The sequence below is a fragment of the Mytilus edulis genome, chromosome 9 (genome assembly GCF_963676685.1).
Source record: "Mytilus edulis chromosome 9, xbMytEdul2.2, whole genome shotgun sequence".
NCBI lineage: Eukaryota > Metazoa > Mollusca > Bivalvia > Mytilida > Mytilidae > Mytilus > Mytilus edulis.
In genome coordinates this window covers 46,540,504-46,558,572 of record NC_092352.1, presented here as the reverse complement: position 1 = coordinate 46,558,572, position 18,069 = coordinate 46,540,504, and the positions used below count along the sequence as shown (strand labels likewise).

General features: G+C 32.1%; 1 protein-coding gene across 3 annotated transcripts in view; it reads left to right on the top strand.

Annotated features, from left to right (window-relative positions):
• The window catches only part of LOC139489711 (prominin-1-A-like), a 52,388-nt gene that overhangs the window by 12,556 nt on the left and 21,763 nt on the right, over positions 1-18,069 (top strand). For all 3 annotated transcript variants that reach the window (XR_011656226.1, XM_071276442.1, XM_071276443.1), the window contains exons 2-8: positions 3,964-4,031; positions 10,676-10,884; positions 12,963-13,098; positions 13,630-13,696; positions 14,306-14,389; positions 15,697-15,878; positions 16,494-16,562. Coding sequence is in view for 2 of the 3 variants with exons in the window: in XM_071276442.1 (XP_071132543.1) it covers positions 3,964-4,031; positions 10,676-10,884; positions 12,963-13,098; positions 13,630-13,696; positions 14,306-14,389; positions 15,697-15,878; positions 16,494-16,562 (815 nt within the window). In the remaining variant the exon portion in view is untranslated. The remainder of the gene's footprint in view (positions 1-3,963; positions 4,032-10,675; positions 10,885-12,962; positions 13,099-13,629; positions 13,697-14,305; positions 14,390-15,696; positions 15,879-16,493; positions 16,563-18,069) is intronic.

The following is an 18,069-nucleotide window of genomic DNA, read 5'->3' as shown; positions in this document are numbered from 1 at the left end:
CGTCAGTCACATGTCCAATGTCCTTGACCTCATTTTCATGGTTTAGTGACCACTTGAAAAAAAAGTTCAAATTTTTTGTAATGTTGAATTCTCTCTTATTATAAGTAATAGGATAACTATATTTGATATGTGCGTACCTTGCAAGGTCCTCATGTCTGTCAGACAGTTTTCACTTGACCTCGACCTCATTTCATGGATCAGTGAACAAGGTTTAGTTTTGATGGTCAAGTCCATATCTCAGATACTATAAGCAATAGGGCTAGTATATTCGGTGTATGGAAGGACTGTAAGGTGTACATGTCCAACTGGCAGGTGTCATCTGACCTTGACCTCATTTTCATGGTTCAGTGGTTATAGTTAAATTTTTGTTTTTTGGTCTGTTTTTCTCATACCATATGCAATAGGTCTACTATATTTGTTGTATGGAATGATTGTTAAGTGTACATGTCTAGCGGGCAGATGTCATGTGACCTTGACCTCATTTTCATGGTTCAGTGGTCAAAGTTAAGTTTTTGAGTTTTGGTCTTTTTATCTAATGCTATATGCCATAGGTCAACTATATTTGGTGTATGGAAATGATCTTTATGTCAGTCGAGCAGGTTTTATTTAACCGTGACCTCATTTTCACGGTTCATTGCACAGTGTTAAGTTTTTGTGTTTTGGTCTATTTTTCTTAAACTATAAGTAATGTGTCAACTATATATGTTGTATAGAAGCATTGTTAGCTGTATCTGTCTGCCTGGCATGGTTCATCTGACCTGGACATCTTTTTCAAGGTTCATTGGTCTTTGTTTAGTTATCTTGGTTAATGTTAAGTTTATGTGACAGTTGTAATAAAGCTTAGCTTTATACTTAAGACTATCAACATAATATCAATGATTAGTATAGAAGGCAAGACATTTCAGCGTGTGCACTCTTGTTTCATTTGCGCCGATTTTATTTTTGCTTCTAATTGGATTTACAGGTAAGTTAATACTTTTACATGGGCTGAGCAAGAGTATAAAGACAAATCAATCGACATTGGTAAAATGCTATCCCATTTTTTCGGGTTTCCATTCCTTCCCCAAAATGAAATCGATGACTGCTTCACGTTAGACAAAATGTCTTACATTCTTTGCCTACGGACTAAGTACATTTACATGATATATATACAACAATGTAACGCTATCCACCTTCTTTCTTAGCAGCTGCACCCCAACCAATATGTTTGTATATACTGTATGACATCAAGAAAATCCAGGCCTTTACGTATGTTGAAATGCGAACTCTAGAAATGCCCGCCTAAGTTCAGTACATAAGCTAGACAAAGAATATATGGACTTCGTTATCGACAATTATGCCAAATATAGAAGAGACGAAATCACAAGAAAGGAATATATTAGATGTGTTGCATATAAACATGCGACAAGAACAGATTTATGATTTGAATGTATTCCGTTTTTATGGATTTTAGTGCTGTAAATAGATTTATACTTCTTCATTTTAGCATTAACAGAGTGCTTTTATCTTAGCTTTTTACCAACTAGAGTTGTCTCATTGGCACTCATACCACATCTTCTTATATCTTTTCACCTGTAATTTACCTGTAAAAAAATCGGCGCAAATGAAATGCAGATCGGCGCAAATGCAAAACGCCGAAATTAATGATGAGTTCCAAATATTTTGTATATTTTCATACCAGTTACTTTTTCATAGTGACAGCCCTTGCTTTTCAAAAACTTATATTTGTCTAGAACGTAGAAATGATTTTTAAAATTGGTTTTTAAGTTCGTTCCACAATTAATGAGGTGTAAAAAACAATGTTTCATGTTTCATTCAAGTATATCAGTGTGTTTATATGTATGGACATATTTTCCAGTGTAATTCATTCTTATTAGGGGAGCACCTATTTACCTAAGATGTTAAATTTGACAAAAAGATGTAGACCTTAACACCTACATGTGTTTTGATTGATGTAGGGATACAAGTGTAACAACATGATTGATGTTAAATTAGAACATATAACATTGGAGATATTTTTTTTGTTATTACATGTTAAAATGTTACCTCTGTTAGGTGGTTTCTATCTGAGGGTCCTTCATTTCTGCAATCTAAAAATATTTTAGGTCATTTTTCTCAATTCTATAAATGTTTTGCCCACTTAAATCTTTATTCTTTATATTTTAACACTCAAGTATTTTCTTTTCACTAACTTTTTGCACTATTTTTCTCTAATATTCTTAAATTTTTTGGTACCTTTTTCTATAGGTTCAATTCATTATCCACTATTCTGTAAACCCCATTGAGACCCTTCCTTTCAGTACGGAAACATTATTTTTAAACATACAACAGTCTATGATTTGAATTTTTTAATGTTTTGTGTGCAATATTTTATGTACCGGTAATGCATCATAAAATAAAGTTACATTTTTTTATGTTACAATATTTTTGGGTCAATGACTGTTTAATGACAATATCCTAGCTGCATTTAGAATTTTTTATTTGTAATTTAAGTATGAATACATGGAAATTTACCAAATTTGAATGTTTCAAGAGGAAGTTGTTTTAATAACGCGATCAGAAATTGTTCAAAAAACTAAATGATCCTTTCCTGTTGGAAAAATTGAAGCACTTCGTGCTTTAACATACTGTCATTGTATGGTACAAATAGTTTTGTAAAATGTTAAGTTTGTTATTGGTATTTGTTTCAATTTGATGTGGGAAGTATTAAATTTTTTGACTTTTTTTTGGTAATACAAAACAAAGAATATTATTGAAACCGAATAATGTTTATTTTTGTGTCCTGATACAGTTGTAGATTTTTTATTAACCATTAATTTTCTTTCACAATGTTGCCTCTTTGTGGTACACGGTACCTCAGTTTAAAACATATGAACACCTGATGTGATTTTCCTTGATTGTATATTTTTTTTCTGCTGTGCATAATGATGCACCTCTCAATCATGGTCTACTGACTTTAAAACTTTCAGTGTAACACAATATTTTAATCATTTATTGTGAAAATAAAAAAATGTACACATTACAATATGAGAGGTATATTCAATAGATTTTTTTTTTACAAATATGAAACTTTTGCTTAGTTTACATTTTAGTTTGTGGTTAGGTCAGTTTATGGGGAACCACTAGTTGTATGTCAATGGTATTTGTCATGTACAATTATAGTTGTAATAGCAACTTGTCACATCTCATTTCCATGAAGATTATTTGACCTTGCCCTTCACTTCAGTCATGGTATATTGACTTTGAATCTTTTTATTAGTTTGTGATTAGGTGATGAACCACTTATATTAGTCAATGAACTTGGTATCCTTATGTATAAGCATTTGCAAGTGTCATTTCCATGGAAATTATATGGCAAAATATTTTGCAAGTTAAAATTTTAGTTGACGTTAGTTTAAAAGAAAGCACTTATGATAAGTCAATGGATTTGGTATGCAGTTTTATAAGCATTAGCAATTCTCATTTCTATGCAGGTTATTTGGCCATGCACCTTCAGTCATGCAGTCTTTCCCAAGGTCTGTCAAACTTATGGCAATGCCCAGAAATAAATGGTTTAGTCAGAGACATATAAATACATAGTATACATGTCTCTGGTTTAGTCCAGTAAAATGTCATCAATTACTGGACCAAATTACCAGTGAAAATATAAGAATTATGTAATACTCATATGGTAAAAGACTATTAGAAAAATGACTGGACCAGTAAATCTTGAACAATTACTAGACCAAATGACCAGTGAGGTCCAAAAAACTTTATAGATTCGTTGCCTTTTAATGTTTTGCATATATAGTTTACATGTATAATTTTATCAAAATTATGAAAAGCGAGACATATTCTGTGTCAACAGTTTAAGTTATGTAATTCTAGTTTTTACTAGTTTCTTATAATTGTTCTAGTTTTAGCCACTATTTCGGTGGATGTGGAGAGTAGTTAGTAATCAATTCTCTTACTTATATTTTTCAGCATTTACTGATGTTGAAGACATAATAAAACGTCAAGACTATGGTGAACTTGCTAGTAGATGGAGAGATGTAAGTTTGTTATATATACTTTTGGATTCTGAAATCCATCATTAGCAATAATATTCCATCATTCTAGAGGGGATGTGATGTTTGTGATTGTACCCTCTGTTGTAAAGACAAGTTTGGTTCTGTTGTTCCCTCATCCAAATGACTCATACCCGTAGCCAGGGGGGGTTCGGGGGGTTCGGACGAACCCCCCCTTGAAAACTATTAAGCACTGTTAAAGTCGATGTTCTGTTCGAATTGTGACTGTTAAAGTCGAGTTTGTGAGTCAAATGAACCCCCCTTTGGAAATTCCTGGCTGCGGGCCTGTGACTTATTTGCTCTATGATTAGCCTGTTTTGTATCTTTTAAATGCCTAATCCACAGTCTAAGAGGCTTCTCTGTAACCAATCTGAAATGATATTGCATCTTAAGCTTCATTCAAGAATTATGGTGAAAACCCTGCCTTTGGTAGATATTATGGTATATAAGTTATTTTACCCCATTTTATGGAAAGATGATATCTAAAACCTAGATTGATTGATAAATTGATTAAATGTGGGAGTTTAACACCACTTTCAGCACACTTTTATTGCAACCATTTTTTATTAGGAGAGACAGTAAAGGACCCTGAAGAGGTAACCACTAACCTAATTATGAAAGTTGCAACACAGATTGACTATAGATCAAGCGATAATATAAGGTTGTCTTTAGTATCAAGCTATATCCACTACAGAATTTTGATTAAAATATTTCCTTTTTTTTATTTATTAAATTTACATGAAACTGGCCATGTACAAGAAGAATGGTTTTGTTGTAAATAGAATAATCTTGACATGAAAGCTTACATAAAAGTTAAATACCAGTCTATTGATTTCGCCAGTTAAATATAGTAAGATAAATCATGATTTATTATTTTATGGATATAAATACATGTAAGACATAGTATACTGAGTACAAAAAAAGTTAGCAGCAAATATTTTTAATAACTTATTTCAAAATTAATTATTCTTCTTAAAGTCATGAGAAACCTCAAATTAAAAAATGATATGCATATGTTTTTTATAACTAAATGGATAGTTTTCATTATAAAACTTGTGTACCGTATACTTTTTTCTGAGGAAAATTCTTTAATTTGTCCACTTTTAGAAGAAGTTTACTTATTTTTAATTGCTTCCTGACATATTTTCCGTATGCATAGTGACCTGAGCGTAACCCTCTTCGTTTATACATGTTAAACAAGTGCGCAATACCCATGCTTTTTGTTATTTGTTTACTATAAGGTGACAATCGGTAAACTTCAGCTTCAAAACACAGCATTTAATGAGCAGCCATATTTGTTAAATCATAACAGACAGAGAGAAAAAAATTGACGATTATACGATATATTTGCGTAAAAAATGAGAAAATCGTGCACAGAGGACTAAGTTTATGATATATACATGCATTGGTTCAAGAATTGGATAAACATTATTTTTCACCACTCACTCATTTCATATGACTTTAACATAACTATATATACACAGATTATTGTATTTATAAAATAAGAAAATGACCATAAGATGCAATTCTTAATTGACAAAAACAATTATTTATAATTTATTTCAACAACTTTATGAATGTTTCATTAAATCAGTGGTTTTTAAAACTAAAATATATGATGCTGAACTTTTTCTATTCAGTATAAACATTTAGGTTTTAATATATATTGATTGAAAGACCATTTTAAATTTTGAAATGCAGTTTTAAGTCAAATCTATAAAATTGTGTACATGTGTTGCATCATATTATATTGATAATAAGTAATAATCAGCAAATTTTATTTAAGATCATAGAACAGTAAATGCAGTTATATACTAATTGTTTTAAATATATATTTGTAAGATTATTTGAACTTGAACATATTGAGGTGAAACTGAAAATTAAAGAAAAAATCTAAGAGCATTATTGTTTTACCCCTGTCCATCTGATGTACATCCCAAATAGGGTATATGGTATGTCTAAAAAACTCCACTTTTAGTATCAAACTAAAAGTTTACATTATTATTTGAAGGGTGCGCATTTTTTCAGGTAAAGATTGCATGAAATGCAATCAAAACCTTATGGGACTGACTTGATATCTCAATGTTCCAAGGCTTGTCACTACTTTTTTTGATACACAAAATATAGCGCATTGATCAAAACATTCTATACATTCTATCCATGAACATTTCAAGATATTTATGGAAATAATATATGCTCAGATATTCAAGGCACAAAATATTGTTACAAATATATAACTTTTGCAAGGGGCAGGAATCTAATATCTGTTCTAAAAATAAAATTATGTCATTGTTAACATCATCTTAAAAAAATGAAGTTATCTTCCTTGGTCTAGAATTGCTGTTAAATCAACTACAACCAATGCAATAATTAATTTTACTTCCCACTGATACATTGAAACAATCTTTATCGTTCAGTTCTTACAATCGCTTTGATTATTTTTATTAACAGTTGGAAGCACTATTTGGAGGGTTTGCTGCCTGTGCAATGATATTTCAACTTTTATAATTTTTGGGATACGATTGCTTTCAAGCAATCTGTAGACTTATACCGGTGGCTCAGAGCAATTTCCCTCACGTCAATCGTTTTATTCTAAACATTAAGGAACATCTCAGATTCTTATGATTGTCTTGCTTTAAAAGGTAAAAACAAACAAAGGGATTGAACTTAATCAACTTTCCTATAATGTTCTTTTCATAATCTTCATGTTTGATATTTCCCTTGACTTCAATGCGTGTTTTTAACAAAACGGAAAATCAGAATTAAGCAGCATTTATATTTAGTGTAGTTATAAATTTAGAAACACGTCAGAGGGAATTCCCAGTTTTGATAAAATGCAAGAGTTCTCTGAATACCGATAAATCTATTTCTGTCATATAAGAACTGAAGTGGAGTTTTTCTTATATGTTACCGTTAGGAAACTGATATTTGAGATTGTACTTCCATAAAGAAATTGAGAACCATCTAGGTCGTTTAATAAGCATTTAATATAGCTTGCCCCAGGGTTTGATTTGGAAATTATGCGCATGCGTATAGTTTTCTTGACTTTAAGGGGTTTTAGATTGAATGGTTGCTCTGGATTCCCCACTCAATTAATTAATTTATAACTCATGGATCTTTTCTATGTATGTCTGCTATTGAGGGTTATTGTTGTTGCATAATTTTAAATCATATGCATCATTTAGATTAAAATAAATATATTCCACATCGTAGAACACCCCTTCAGGGGAAATGGAGTCTTCCATATTATCGTTTCGAGTTGTCTCCCTTCCGGCAGTAACTTCCGTGAATTCTGAATATAAACAAGACGTTGAGTATTAGCTCGTTCTGTCAATAAACGTCGTATTATATTAAAAACGAATGCAATTTAAACCGATAAATGTGTACGGAAAGGAGCCATGATGACTGACCCAAAGGAAATTAAATATTTAAAGAGTTAGGAATGGGGTTCCTCCTAGAATTAACGTAGGAAAAAAAGTGATAAGATACAAATTGAAATCTACATCTACATCTACATCATACGACGATCCAACAGCACATTGATGACTATACGTCAGCGCATCGCTAACAGACACTTAATAAAATATAATAACCAATGAGTGAAATAAAATACCTTCTCTGACATCTCTTACTCTGAGTCAGTCAGTGACTGCTGTGGAAAGTAAACTTGGTATTGCAGTAGTACAAAAATAAAACACAATAGACCTAATTACATTGTTCATACACCTTTATTTGGGTTTGGCTATTTTGTAACTATTTTACATGTCTGTTTGTCATTTGAATTAGTTTTGAAAATAATATTACCCAGCTACATGCATACATGTGTCAATGAAACAATGGCAATCGTATCCCTCAGAGCAATCTGCTCTTTGATTATTTACATTTGGTAGCAATATTCAGTGTTTTTGCTGTCTGTGTAGAAATATTTTACTCTGATTTTTAGCTCACCTGGCCCGAAGGGCCAAGTGAGCTTTTCCCATCACTTTGCGTCCGTCGTCGTCGTCGTCGTCCGTCATCTGTCGTCCGGCGTCCGTCGTCGTTAACTTTTACAAAAATCTTCTCCTCTGAAACTACTGGGCCAAATTGAACCAAACTTGGCCACAATCATCATTGGGGTATCTAGTTTAAAAAATGTGTGGCGTGACCCAGTCAACCAACCAAGATGGCCGCCACGGCTAAAAATAGAACATAGGGGTAAAATGCAGTTTTTGGCTTATAACTCAAAAACCAAAGCATTTAGAGGAAATCTGATATGGGTAAATATGTTTATCAGGTCAAGATCTATCTGCCCTGAAATTTTCAGATGAATCGGTCAACCCGTTGTTGGGTTGCTGCCCCTGAATTGATCATTTTGAGGAAATTTTGCTGTTTTTGGTTATTATCTTGAATATTATTATAGATAGAGATAAACTGTAAACAGCAATAATGTTCGGCAAAGTTAGATTTACAAATAAGTCAACATGACCAAAATGGTCAGTTGACCCCTTTAGGAGTTATTGCCCTTTATAGTCAATTTTTAACCATTTTTTCATAAATATAAGTAATCTTTTACAAAAATCTTCTCCTCTGAAACTACTGGGCAAAATTAATCCAAACTTGGCCACAATTATCTTTGGGGTATCTAGTTTAAAAAATGTGTGGCGTGACCTGGTCAACCAACCAAGATGGCCGCCACGGCTAAAAATAGAACATAGGGGGTAAAATGCAGTTTTTGGCTTATAACTCAAAAACCAAAGCATTTAGAGGAAATCTGATGTGGGGTAAAAATGTTTATCAGGTCAAGATCTATCTGCCCTGAAATTTTCAGATGAAATGGTCAACCTGTTGTTGGGTTGCTGCCCCTCGATTGGTAATTTTGAGGAAATTTTTGCCGTTTTTGGTTATTATCTTGAATATTATTATAGATAGAGATAAACTGTAAACAGGAATAATGTTCAGCAAAGTTAGATTTACAAATAAGTCAACATGACCGAAATAGTCAGTTGAACCCTTAAGGAGTTATTGCCCTTTATAGTCAATTTTTAACCATTTTTCATAAATCTAAGTAATCTTTTACAAAAATCTTCTCCTCTGAAACTAATGGGCCAAATTAATCCAAAGTTGGCCATAATCATCTTTGGGGTATCTAGTTTAAAAAATGTGTGGCGTGACCTGGTCAACCAACCAAGATGGCCGCCACGGCTAAAAATAGAACATAGGGGTAAAATACAGTTTTTGGCTTATAACTCAAAAACCAAAACATTTAGAGGAAATCTGACAGTGTTAAAATGTTTATCAGGTCAAGATCTATCTGCCCTGAAATTTTCAGATGAATCGGTCAACCTGTTGTTGGGTTGCTGCCCCTGAATTGGTAATTTTGAGGATATTTTGCTGTTTTTGGTTATTATCTTGAATATTATTATAGATAGAGATAAACTGTAAACAGCAATAATGTTCATCAAAGTAAGATTTACAAATAAGTCAACATGATCGAAATGGTCAGTTGACCCCTTTAGGAGTTATTGCCCTTTATAGTCAATTTTTAACCATTTTTCGTAAATCTTAGTTATCTTTTACAAAAATCTTCCCCTGAAACTACTGGGCCAAATTAATTCAAACCTGGCCACAATCATCTTTGAGGTACCTTGTTTGAAAAATGTGTCTGATGACCTGGCCATCCAACCAAGATGGCCACCACGGCTAAAAATAGAACAGGGGTAAAATGTAGTTTTTTGCTTATAACTCTGAAACCCAAATCATTTAGAGGAAATCTGACAAGGAGTTAAATTGTTAATCAAGTCAATATATATCTGCCCTGAAATATTCAAATGAATAGGACAACCGGTTATTGGGTTGCTGCCCTCCAATTGGTAATTTTTTAAAGAAATTTTGCTGTTTTTGGTTATTATCTTGAATACTATTATAGATAGCGATAAACTGTAAACAGCGATAATGTTCATCAAAGTAAGATCTACAAATAAGTCCACATGACCTAAATGGTCAATTGACCCCTTAAAGAGTTATTGCCCTTTATAGTCAATTTTTAACAATTTTCATTAATTTGGTATATTTATTTTAATTTTTACCAAATATTTTTCTCTGTTACTAATGGGCAAAGTTCATTATAGATATAATTGTAAGAAGCAAGAATGTTCAGTAAAGTAAGAACTTCAAACACATCACCATCACCAAAATACAATTTTGTCATGAATCCATTTGTGTCCTTTGTTTAATATGCACATAGACCAAGGTGAGCGACACAGGCTCTTTAGAGCCTCTAGTTTTGTGTCCTTTTTCAATTGGTGGCAGTATTTGGAGGGTTTACTGCCTGTGTAGTGATATTTTACTCTGTTATTGATACTTTTATTTACAATTGGTAGCAGTCTTTGGATGGTTTGCTGCCTGTGTAGTGATATTTTAATCTCATAACTTATTTTCAGTTGGTAGTAGTATTACTATTTATAGAGTTTACTGTCTGTGCAATGATATTTTACTCTATTATTTTTATTTTCAGTTGGTGGCAGTATTTGGAGGGTTTGCTGCCTGTGTAGTGATAGGGCTTTTGTTTGTATTATGTATGCCATTAGCTGGTTGTATCACATGTTGAGTGCCTGTGTGGTGATATTTTAATCTATTATTTCTATTTTCAGTTGGTGGCAGTTTTTGGAGGGTTTGCTGCCTGTGTAGTAATAGGACTATTGTTTGTATTATGTATGCCCTTGGCTGGTTGTATCACATGTTGTTGCTACTGTTGTTGTAAGAAATGTGGGAAAGCCTCATCCAAAGAAGATCCTAAGAATGCCAAGTGTAAAAGAGTTACATTTGGATCCTTTTTGTTTATATTTACTGTGTTAATTTTGTAAGTATGCAAATGGTATATAATCTGTAAATATATTTCAGTTGAATGAGAATGTTCTAAGAGATTACTCTGATTTTCAATGAAAGTTTTGAGAACTTCTCATGATTATGGGTTCAAAATCATTAGGCCTTACAGTAATGTAATAAAAGTTTGGTAGCATGATAATCATACTCAGATTCAGAAATCAACCAATCAAAATGATGGATTTGGCGTGTGGAGCACATACTTTGTACTCCGAGTACTGAGTAAAGTTACCACGGACCCAGGTGATCTAAACTATGAGCCTTAGTATTTTCTGTTATTCAATTAGGTTTTTCAGACTTCACACAAAATGAATTATGTTAAAAATTATTTTTCCTTGACTTCTTTATTTTGTGGTTACAATTTCCTAGTATTTGTATGGAAAAATTTTATTTCAAACATTATTTGTCTATTTATAACTAGTTTGAATCAATATACATTTTGTACAAGTATCTACGTAGAAAAAAAATTATTGGAGGTCATCTGATACATATTCATAGTATTTTATTGCTTGATACTCAAATATTCAAAATTCTTAGTAAATTTTGTACATGCTCTTGACAATCTCTAGTATCAATCTAAGATAGAACTGTATATCAAGTGGCTGATTCAGGACTTACAAAAAGCGAGGACCAACTAATAATAAGAAGGGACCAAGAAGTCAAGAATCAGAAAACACTTTTAAGCCTTAAGGGAAGCATACCCCCTGGATCTTTGTGAAAATTAAAGTATAATTCACTAATTTCCTATAACTGATGAATGAAATAAATACATATAAAACTGTTGTTTGTGTACTCTGAAGCAACAGTGTAAAAATGTAATATAAATTTGCATTGATTATTTCTCTTTTTTTAATGGATAAACAAGGTAAATCAAGCAGTCATCACTGTTTCATCGTTTGCTTATAAGAAATCATTAAACTCCTTACATCCCAATAAAAACCATCTGTAACCAGTTTGTAAACATGTAATTTGGTATCGAATAGTACTTGTTATTGTTTTGTGGGGTGTGTGACATTTTTGAAAAAAGAATCAGGTCAAAATAGATTACCTGTGTAAAATGTTCATATCAGTTTCAGATTTTTTTATCAAAAAAGGTAAAATTAGATATTTTTGTTATTTTGTTTCATATACAGATTATTGACTGTTGATGAAACTGATATCATTGGTAATAAACTGTTTCACAGGTCTTATTTCTCATCTGAAACATTAGGTAAATTTCAGGTAAAGGAAATATTAAAGAAGTTTAAATGACAATAGGTAGTCAATTTTTCACTTCTACTCTACTCCAATTTTTATTTTGAATAAACAATCAAGACCTAAGTCAACTTTTGTCAGCTTTAAACTGTTACATCAGAACTGATATGAAGTGAATTTAACTTATATGAAGTGAATTTAGTCCTTGGAAATGCTTATATGGCATTAATTGTTGAAAAAACAAGAGTCTTGCTGCAGCAACCCAAAAGTTTGAAATTTGAATAAAATAATGAAGCTTTATAAAAATAAGGTGATGCAGAATGATTGCCAATGAGAAAAACATCTGCCAGAGACCAAAGGATGGGAATGAAATCAGACAGCAGTCCAACAACACCTATAAATCAGCATACACACAACAATGAACAAGTCTTCACAGTTTAGTGCAAACTCTAAACTGGGTTTCCGATGTCTTTAAACAAATGGGGTATGATTGCGCAAATTTCACAAAAATATCCTTGTTGGTGTTAAAGAGTCTCCAAAAGGACATAACTGATTAGGAAAAAGTAAAAACACAAAAATACTGAACTCCGAGGAAAATTCAAAAAGGAAAATCAAAAATCAAAAGGCAAAATCAAAAGTCCAAACACATCAAACGAATGGATAACAACTGTCATATTCCTGACTTGGTACAGGCATTCTCTAATGTAGAAAAATAGAACCTGGTTTTATAGCTAGCTAAACCTCTCACTTGTATGACAGTCGTATCAAATTCCATTACATTGTCAACGATGAATAGGTTCTTGAAGTATTATTTCTGAAGCTTATTCTATCATATGAATAAACCCAATTGTCTATTTTCAGAGTTGGTGCTATATTTTCTGTGATATCCAATGAAATCCTACATTCCAAATTAGAAAATGTCAATGACCATGGACCAATTGGACAAGTGAAGTCATCTCTGGATGGTTTAGTTAGTTTTGCTGGAGATACTGCAGATGTAAGTATAGGGTACAGTTAGAAATATTTCAATACTATCTAAATGTTAACAACAATTTTCTTGCACAATTGAAATTTATCTTTAGATCTTGATATGCATTGAAATCTATTCTATTACATAATGTAAAATCAATACCTTGATTAGGACACCCAATAAATGATAAACATTATATCTGGTTCTAACTGTGTGAATCATACATGTGTAATCAAAAAAAAACTTTAGTCCGGCTATCTGTGCCTCAGAATATGCCTCATCTATTGTGATAATTCTAGTATGTCTTGATGAACGCGTACACAATTTTGCACTATGAATGTAAGGTTCTTTGAGACTAGAAAACTGTTCTTTAAAGAGGTATTGGACTTTTATCATCAAAAACAGGTTAATTCATATGGGGTAATTGCCATTAGACATGAATTTAAAAAAAAGAGCTTTCAGAGACATACAAGTTTGTGTTGACTTTTACACTTTTGAAGTTGTAAATCTGCAAGCATAATAAAAGTTGTGAATTAATTCAATTTCTAAAAATTTCAGGAAATTGTGCAATCATCTGAAAAAACTGTAATAGACACAGTTAAAGACTTATTAAAGATAATAAAAGGTAACTTATTATTTCAGATTCTAGTATCATTCCTCATAAGGATTCTGTCCTGTACACTTATCTGCTTTTTTTTTTTATAGATAAGATAACAGATTTACCTCTGATCTCTGGCATAAAAGTCATTGAACTATCTATTTATTCCATAAATAGGGAATAAATAGAAGAAGACGAGGTATGAGTGCCAATGAATCAACATTCCATCCAAGTCAAAATGTGTAAAAAGTAAACAATTATAGGTCAAAGTACAACTTTCAACATGGAGCATTGTCTCACACTGAACAGCAAGCTATAAAAGGCCCTTAAATGACTAGTGTAAAACCATTCAAACAAACAAAAAACAATGGTCTAATCTATGTAAAAATGAGAAACACTTATGAACCACATCAACAAACAACAACCACTGAACATCCTTTAATCCTATTTATAGTAAACTGCTATTTAGTAGTTTTATTTATCAAATAAAAAGCCAACTATAAAACAAAAGTATAAATACTATTCAGAAGTTACAGACTAAGGTGCAATAGCAATAAATGTAAAGATAAGTTTTAGTTTTTTATTGGAAAAAGTTAAACTATTTTGATATATAAATATTTTTAAACTCTTTATCAGGTGCATCGGAGCAAACTGTAGAAGATATACAGAATTCCATTAATGCAACAGAACTTTTGAACCAGGTAGAGAGTTTAGGAGAAAGTAAGTTGACCTGTGCATGTCTTAATGCTTAACCACAAGTCCTATGGCATAGATCTGTAAAATTGGTTTCAGACTTGTAAAATTCTTCTCTACAAGCCAACAGAATCCAAATAATTTTTTCAAAAAAAATTGATCTTCGAACTTGTGGACTAAATATCGTGAAAGCTGGGCTTTTGTTATGGTTAGGTCAATATCTGTTATTTTCGTCATATCAATATAGCCAGTCTATATTTTTGGATGTGGAAACCTACTGCATGGCAAAAAATAATGCACTTAAAGTGAGTCACTAATCATTACAAACCATAATTAAACTGGTCCGCCGTTCTATCTATAGCTTCGCACGGAAGGAACAGGTTGGAGCTATTGTCACATTGGCATTAATTGGATGAGTCTTACAAATTCAACGATTCGCTAATAAAATTGGCCAATTAAAGTGATAGGAAATTGACCTCAAATGTTAATACTGCGATGCCGCAAAATAAACAAGAATCTGTTAATTTACCCCGTGGTAGTAGCGCAGATAAATGACATGTTCTTGACAAACTGAGACGGCATCTTTTATTCCCTTAAGAACTCAGTAGGGTAATAAATGTGCTAATTTTTCTTTGATTTGCTATCAGTAAAATATGATAATTAAACATAGCCCATGATGTACTAGTCTCGTTGAATTATTAAATCCCGTGGTCAGAATTCTGACCACGGGATTTAGGCCATACCTGTTGTCAGTGTAGCGATAAGTTAACACAACAGGGGTCCAGTTTAAACCATAATATGCTAGAAGATTGAGCACAGACTTCAGTTAGTAAACCCCTTGCTGAGGTGTTACCATGATAGCCAGTCTGCTAATGTAAATACAACAGGATTTAATTAATGATAATGGTGTAATCAGTGTTTTGACCATTTCTGAATTATGATTGTTAACTAAATTTACAAAATTGTTTAATGTAACAGACAATTACTTTAATTGGAAATTATAAGCTATAGATATTATATAAGCCCAGTGTCTTTATTGACTCTAAAAAAATGTTTCATTCGAATAGTTAAGCACAATGTTATATGAGAAATATTCTATAAATGTAGAAATAAATGCCTTTGCTATTACTGTAGTTTAATTATTATGCATTGGAAACTATTTTTTAATAGGGGTTACAGCTAAATCAAGAATTTATATTTTTAATGATCAAAAACTGTTCTATATGCTTGATACAGACTTTTGCAAATGAAAATACAGTTCTGCCACAAATTATGAAATTGGAACCCATGAAATACAAATGAAACTACAGTTAATATTTCAAATATATTTTTAGATGCTAACATATCGGCTGAAAGTCTTACTGTTGTCACTAAAGAAGTGACAGCCCTGAAGGATTTAGGAATAAAAACTACACAGAAACTGACTGATGTGAAAGATAATATCACAGCGATTTGCAATGGTGTCCCTAAATGTGCTAACACAAGTGGTCTTAATTTGGCAACAGATTTCTCACAGGTAATTTTTATTTAAAAATTGTACATCATATTAATAATGTACATTTTTTTGGTAATTTTTCCATGCACATAAAATAAGGAGATGTAGTATGATTGCTAATGAAACAAATTTCCACGAGTCCAAATCACATGGACTTAAACAACTATAGGTCACTGTACAGCCTTCAACAATGAGCAAAGTCCCATTCCTTACAGTCAGATATAAGCACATTATGTTTAACAATTTTAAACCAATTTTGTATGTTTTTATTCAAGCAGAACTACTGTAAACCAACTATTTTCGCCTGAGATTTATTTTTGCGAATTTCATGAGTAGAAAATAAATGCGAATATAAATTGTCACAAATATGGTAAACTTGGAAATTTCTTATTAAACTTTATCAAGTAGATTTGAAAATCGCCAAATTAAATAGTCACGAAACAATGTCATGAGTCCACATACAAGACATTGTTATTATAAGCAATTTCTTCAGGTGTCTTACAGCCAATTGCATTGAGTGTGTAGGTAAAGGTAATATCTTTGGTTAGCTTGCTTGCTACTCTCAGTCATGGTTCTTTTATAGTCAAGATTTGATAATTTTTTAAAACACTGTAATACAATATTATTTTTTTTTAGCTGGATGATTTAGGAAATATTGGTGTTATAGTACAAGCTGTAACAGATATTTCTAAGAAGGCTGGTGAGGTAAGTTCTTTGTAAACCAAACTTTAATTTGTTGAATTACCTCATGAGTAAATGTTTTTCTGCCCCATTTATGGGCATTATGTATTCTGGTCTGTGCGCCCGTTCGTTCATTCGTCCGTTCGTCCGTCTGTCCTGCTTCAAGTCAACTTTTTGGTCGAGGTAGTTTTTGATGAAGTTGAAGTCCAATCAACTTGAAACTTAGTACACATGTTTCCTATGATATGATCTTTCTAATTTGAATGCCATATTAGAGTTTTGACCCCATTTTCACGGTCCAATGAACATAGAAAATATAAGTTCGAATGGGGAATTAGTGTATTAGGTACACATTCTTGTTGTGTTGTGTTTTTATGAGGTATGAATGCTAATTCAATTGTTCTCTATTAATTGAGAAGATTTTGTGCAAATGAGAAAGTGTTATTGTGGCTGTTAATTTGTATGTACGATTCTCTTATTATTTGTTTTGGAGCATTAGCTAATTCTCAAAAAAAGGAGGAGGGGAATCTCAACATACAAATTAAGGTACAGATGTCTTGCTGTCGTTTAGAAACCACCCCATTCATATATTGTTATTTGTGAAAATTTTCAACCTTTAGCACATTTTCCCAGCTATCTGGAATAAAATCTTTTCCATTGTAATTCTGAAAATGAAACATTGAACAATTTCAGACTTTGTCAATTCGACAATATCAAGAAGATTTTTGGATCCTAAATTTGAAGTTATTACAAAATCGGAAGTAGATGTGGTTGTATTGGATAATCAAGACAAAAACTTTACCAGAAATGATGAAATACAAGCTGTACAATGCCCATGGTTTAACTTCAACTTATTGTTGCGTATAAAAGTTCATGTGTAAAGTCATGTAAATAAGACTTTTATACATGCATCAAATGAACTACTGGTTAGCTTGTTTCAGTCAAAAGATTATCCAAATTGGGGCATCTGCAGTGGCATCAACAATGTATAAGTTTGTGATTATGTCAGTTTATAGGGAACCACTATTAGTAGGTCAATGATATATGGTATGCAGTTGTTTCTAGCATTCACACATCTCATTTCCTTGAAGAAAATTTGGCCAGCCAGCTCAGTCATGGTCTATTTACTTTGAAAATTTTTCTTACTTTGCATGTATTAGTTTGTGATTTGGTTCAATTAAAAGGAACCACTTGTGGTAGGTCAATGATATTTGGTACATATAGATGTATTAGCATTGGCACATCAAATGTTAAGGAAAATTATTCAACCCCCATGCCCTCAGTCAGTGTCTATTGAAATTTTCTTGCTTTACATATATAAGTTTGTGTTTAGGTCAGATTAAGTGGTACCACTAGTTTTAGGTCTATGTTATTTGTTATGTCAATGCATAAGCATTAGCACATCTCATTGCCATGGAAATTCATTTTGCTTTGCCACGGTTGACAATGTTTTCTCGATGTAACAATCCGCTATATCACCCTCTCAGCTATGTGTTATGTATATAATGTTTATATAAACAGGCAGTTTTTG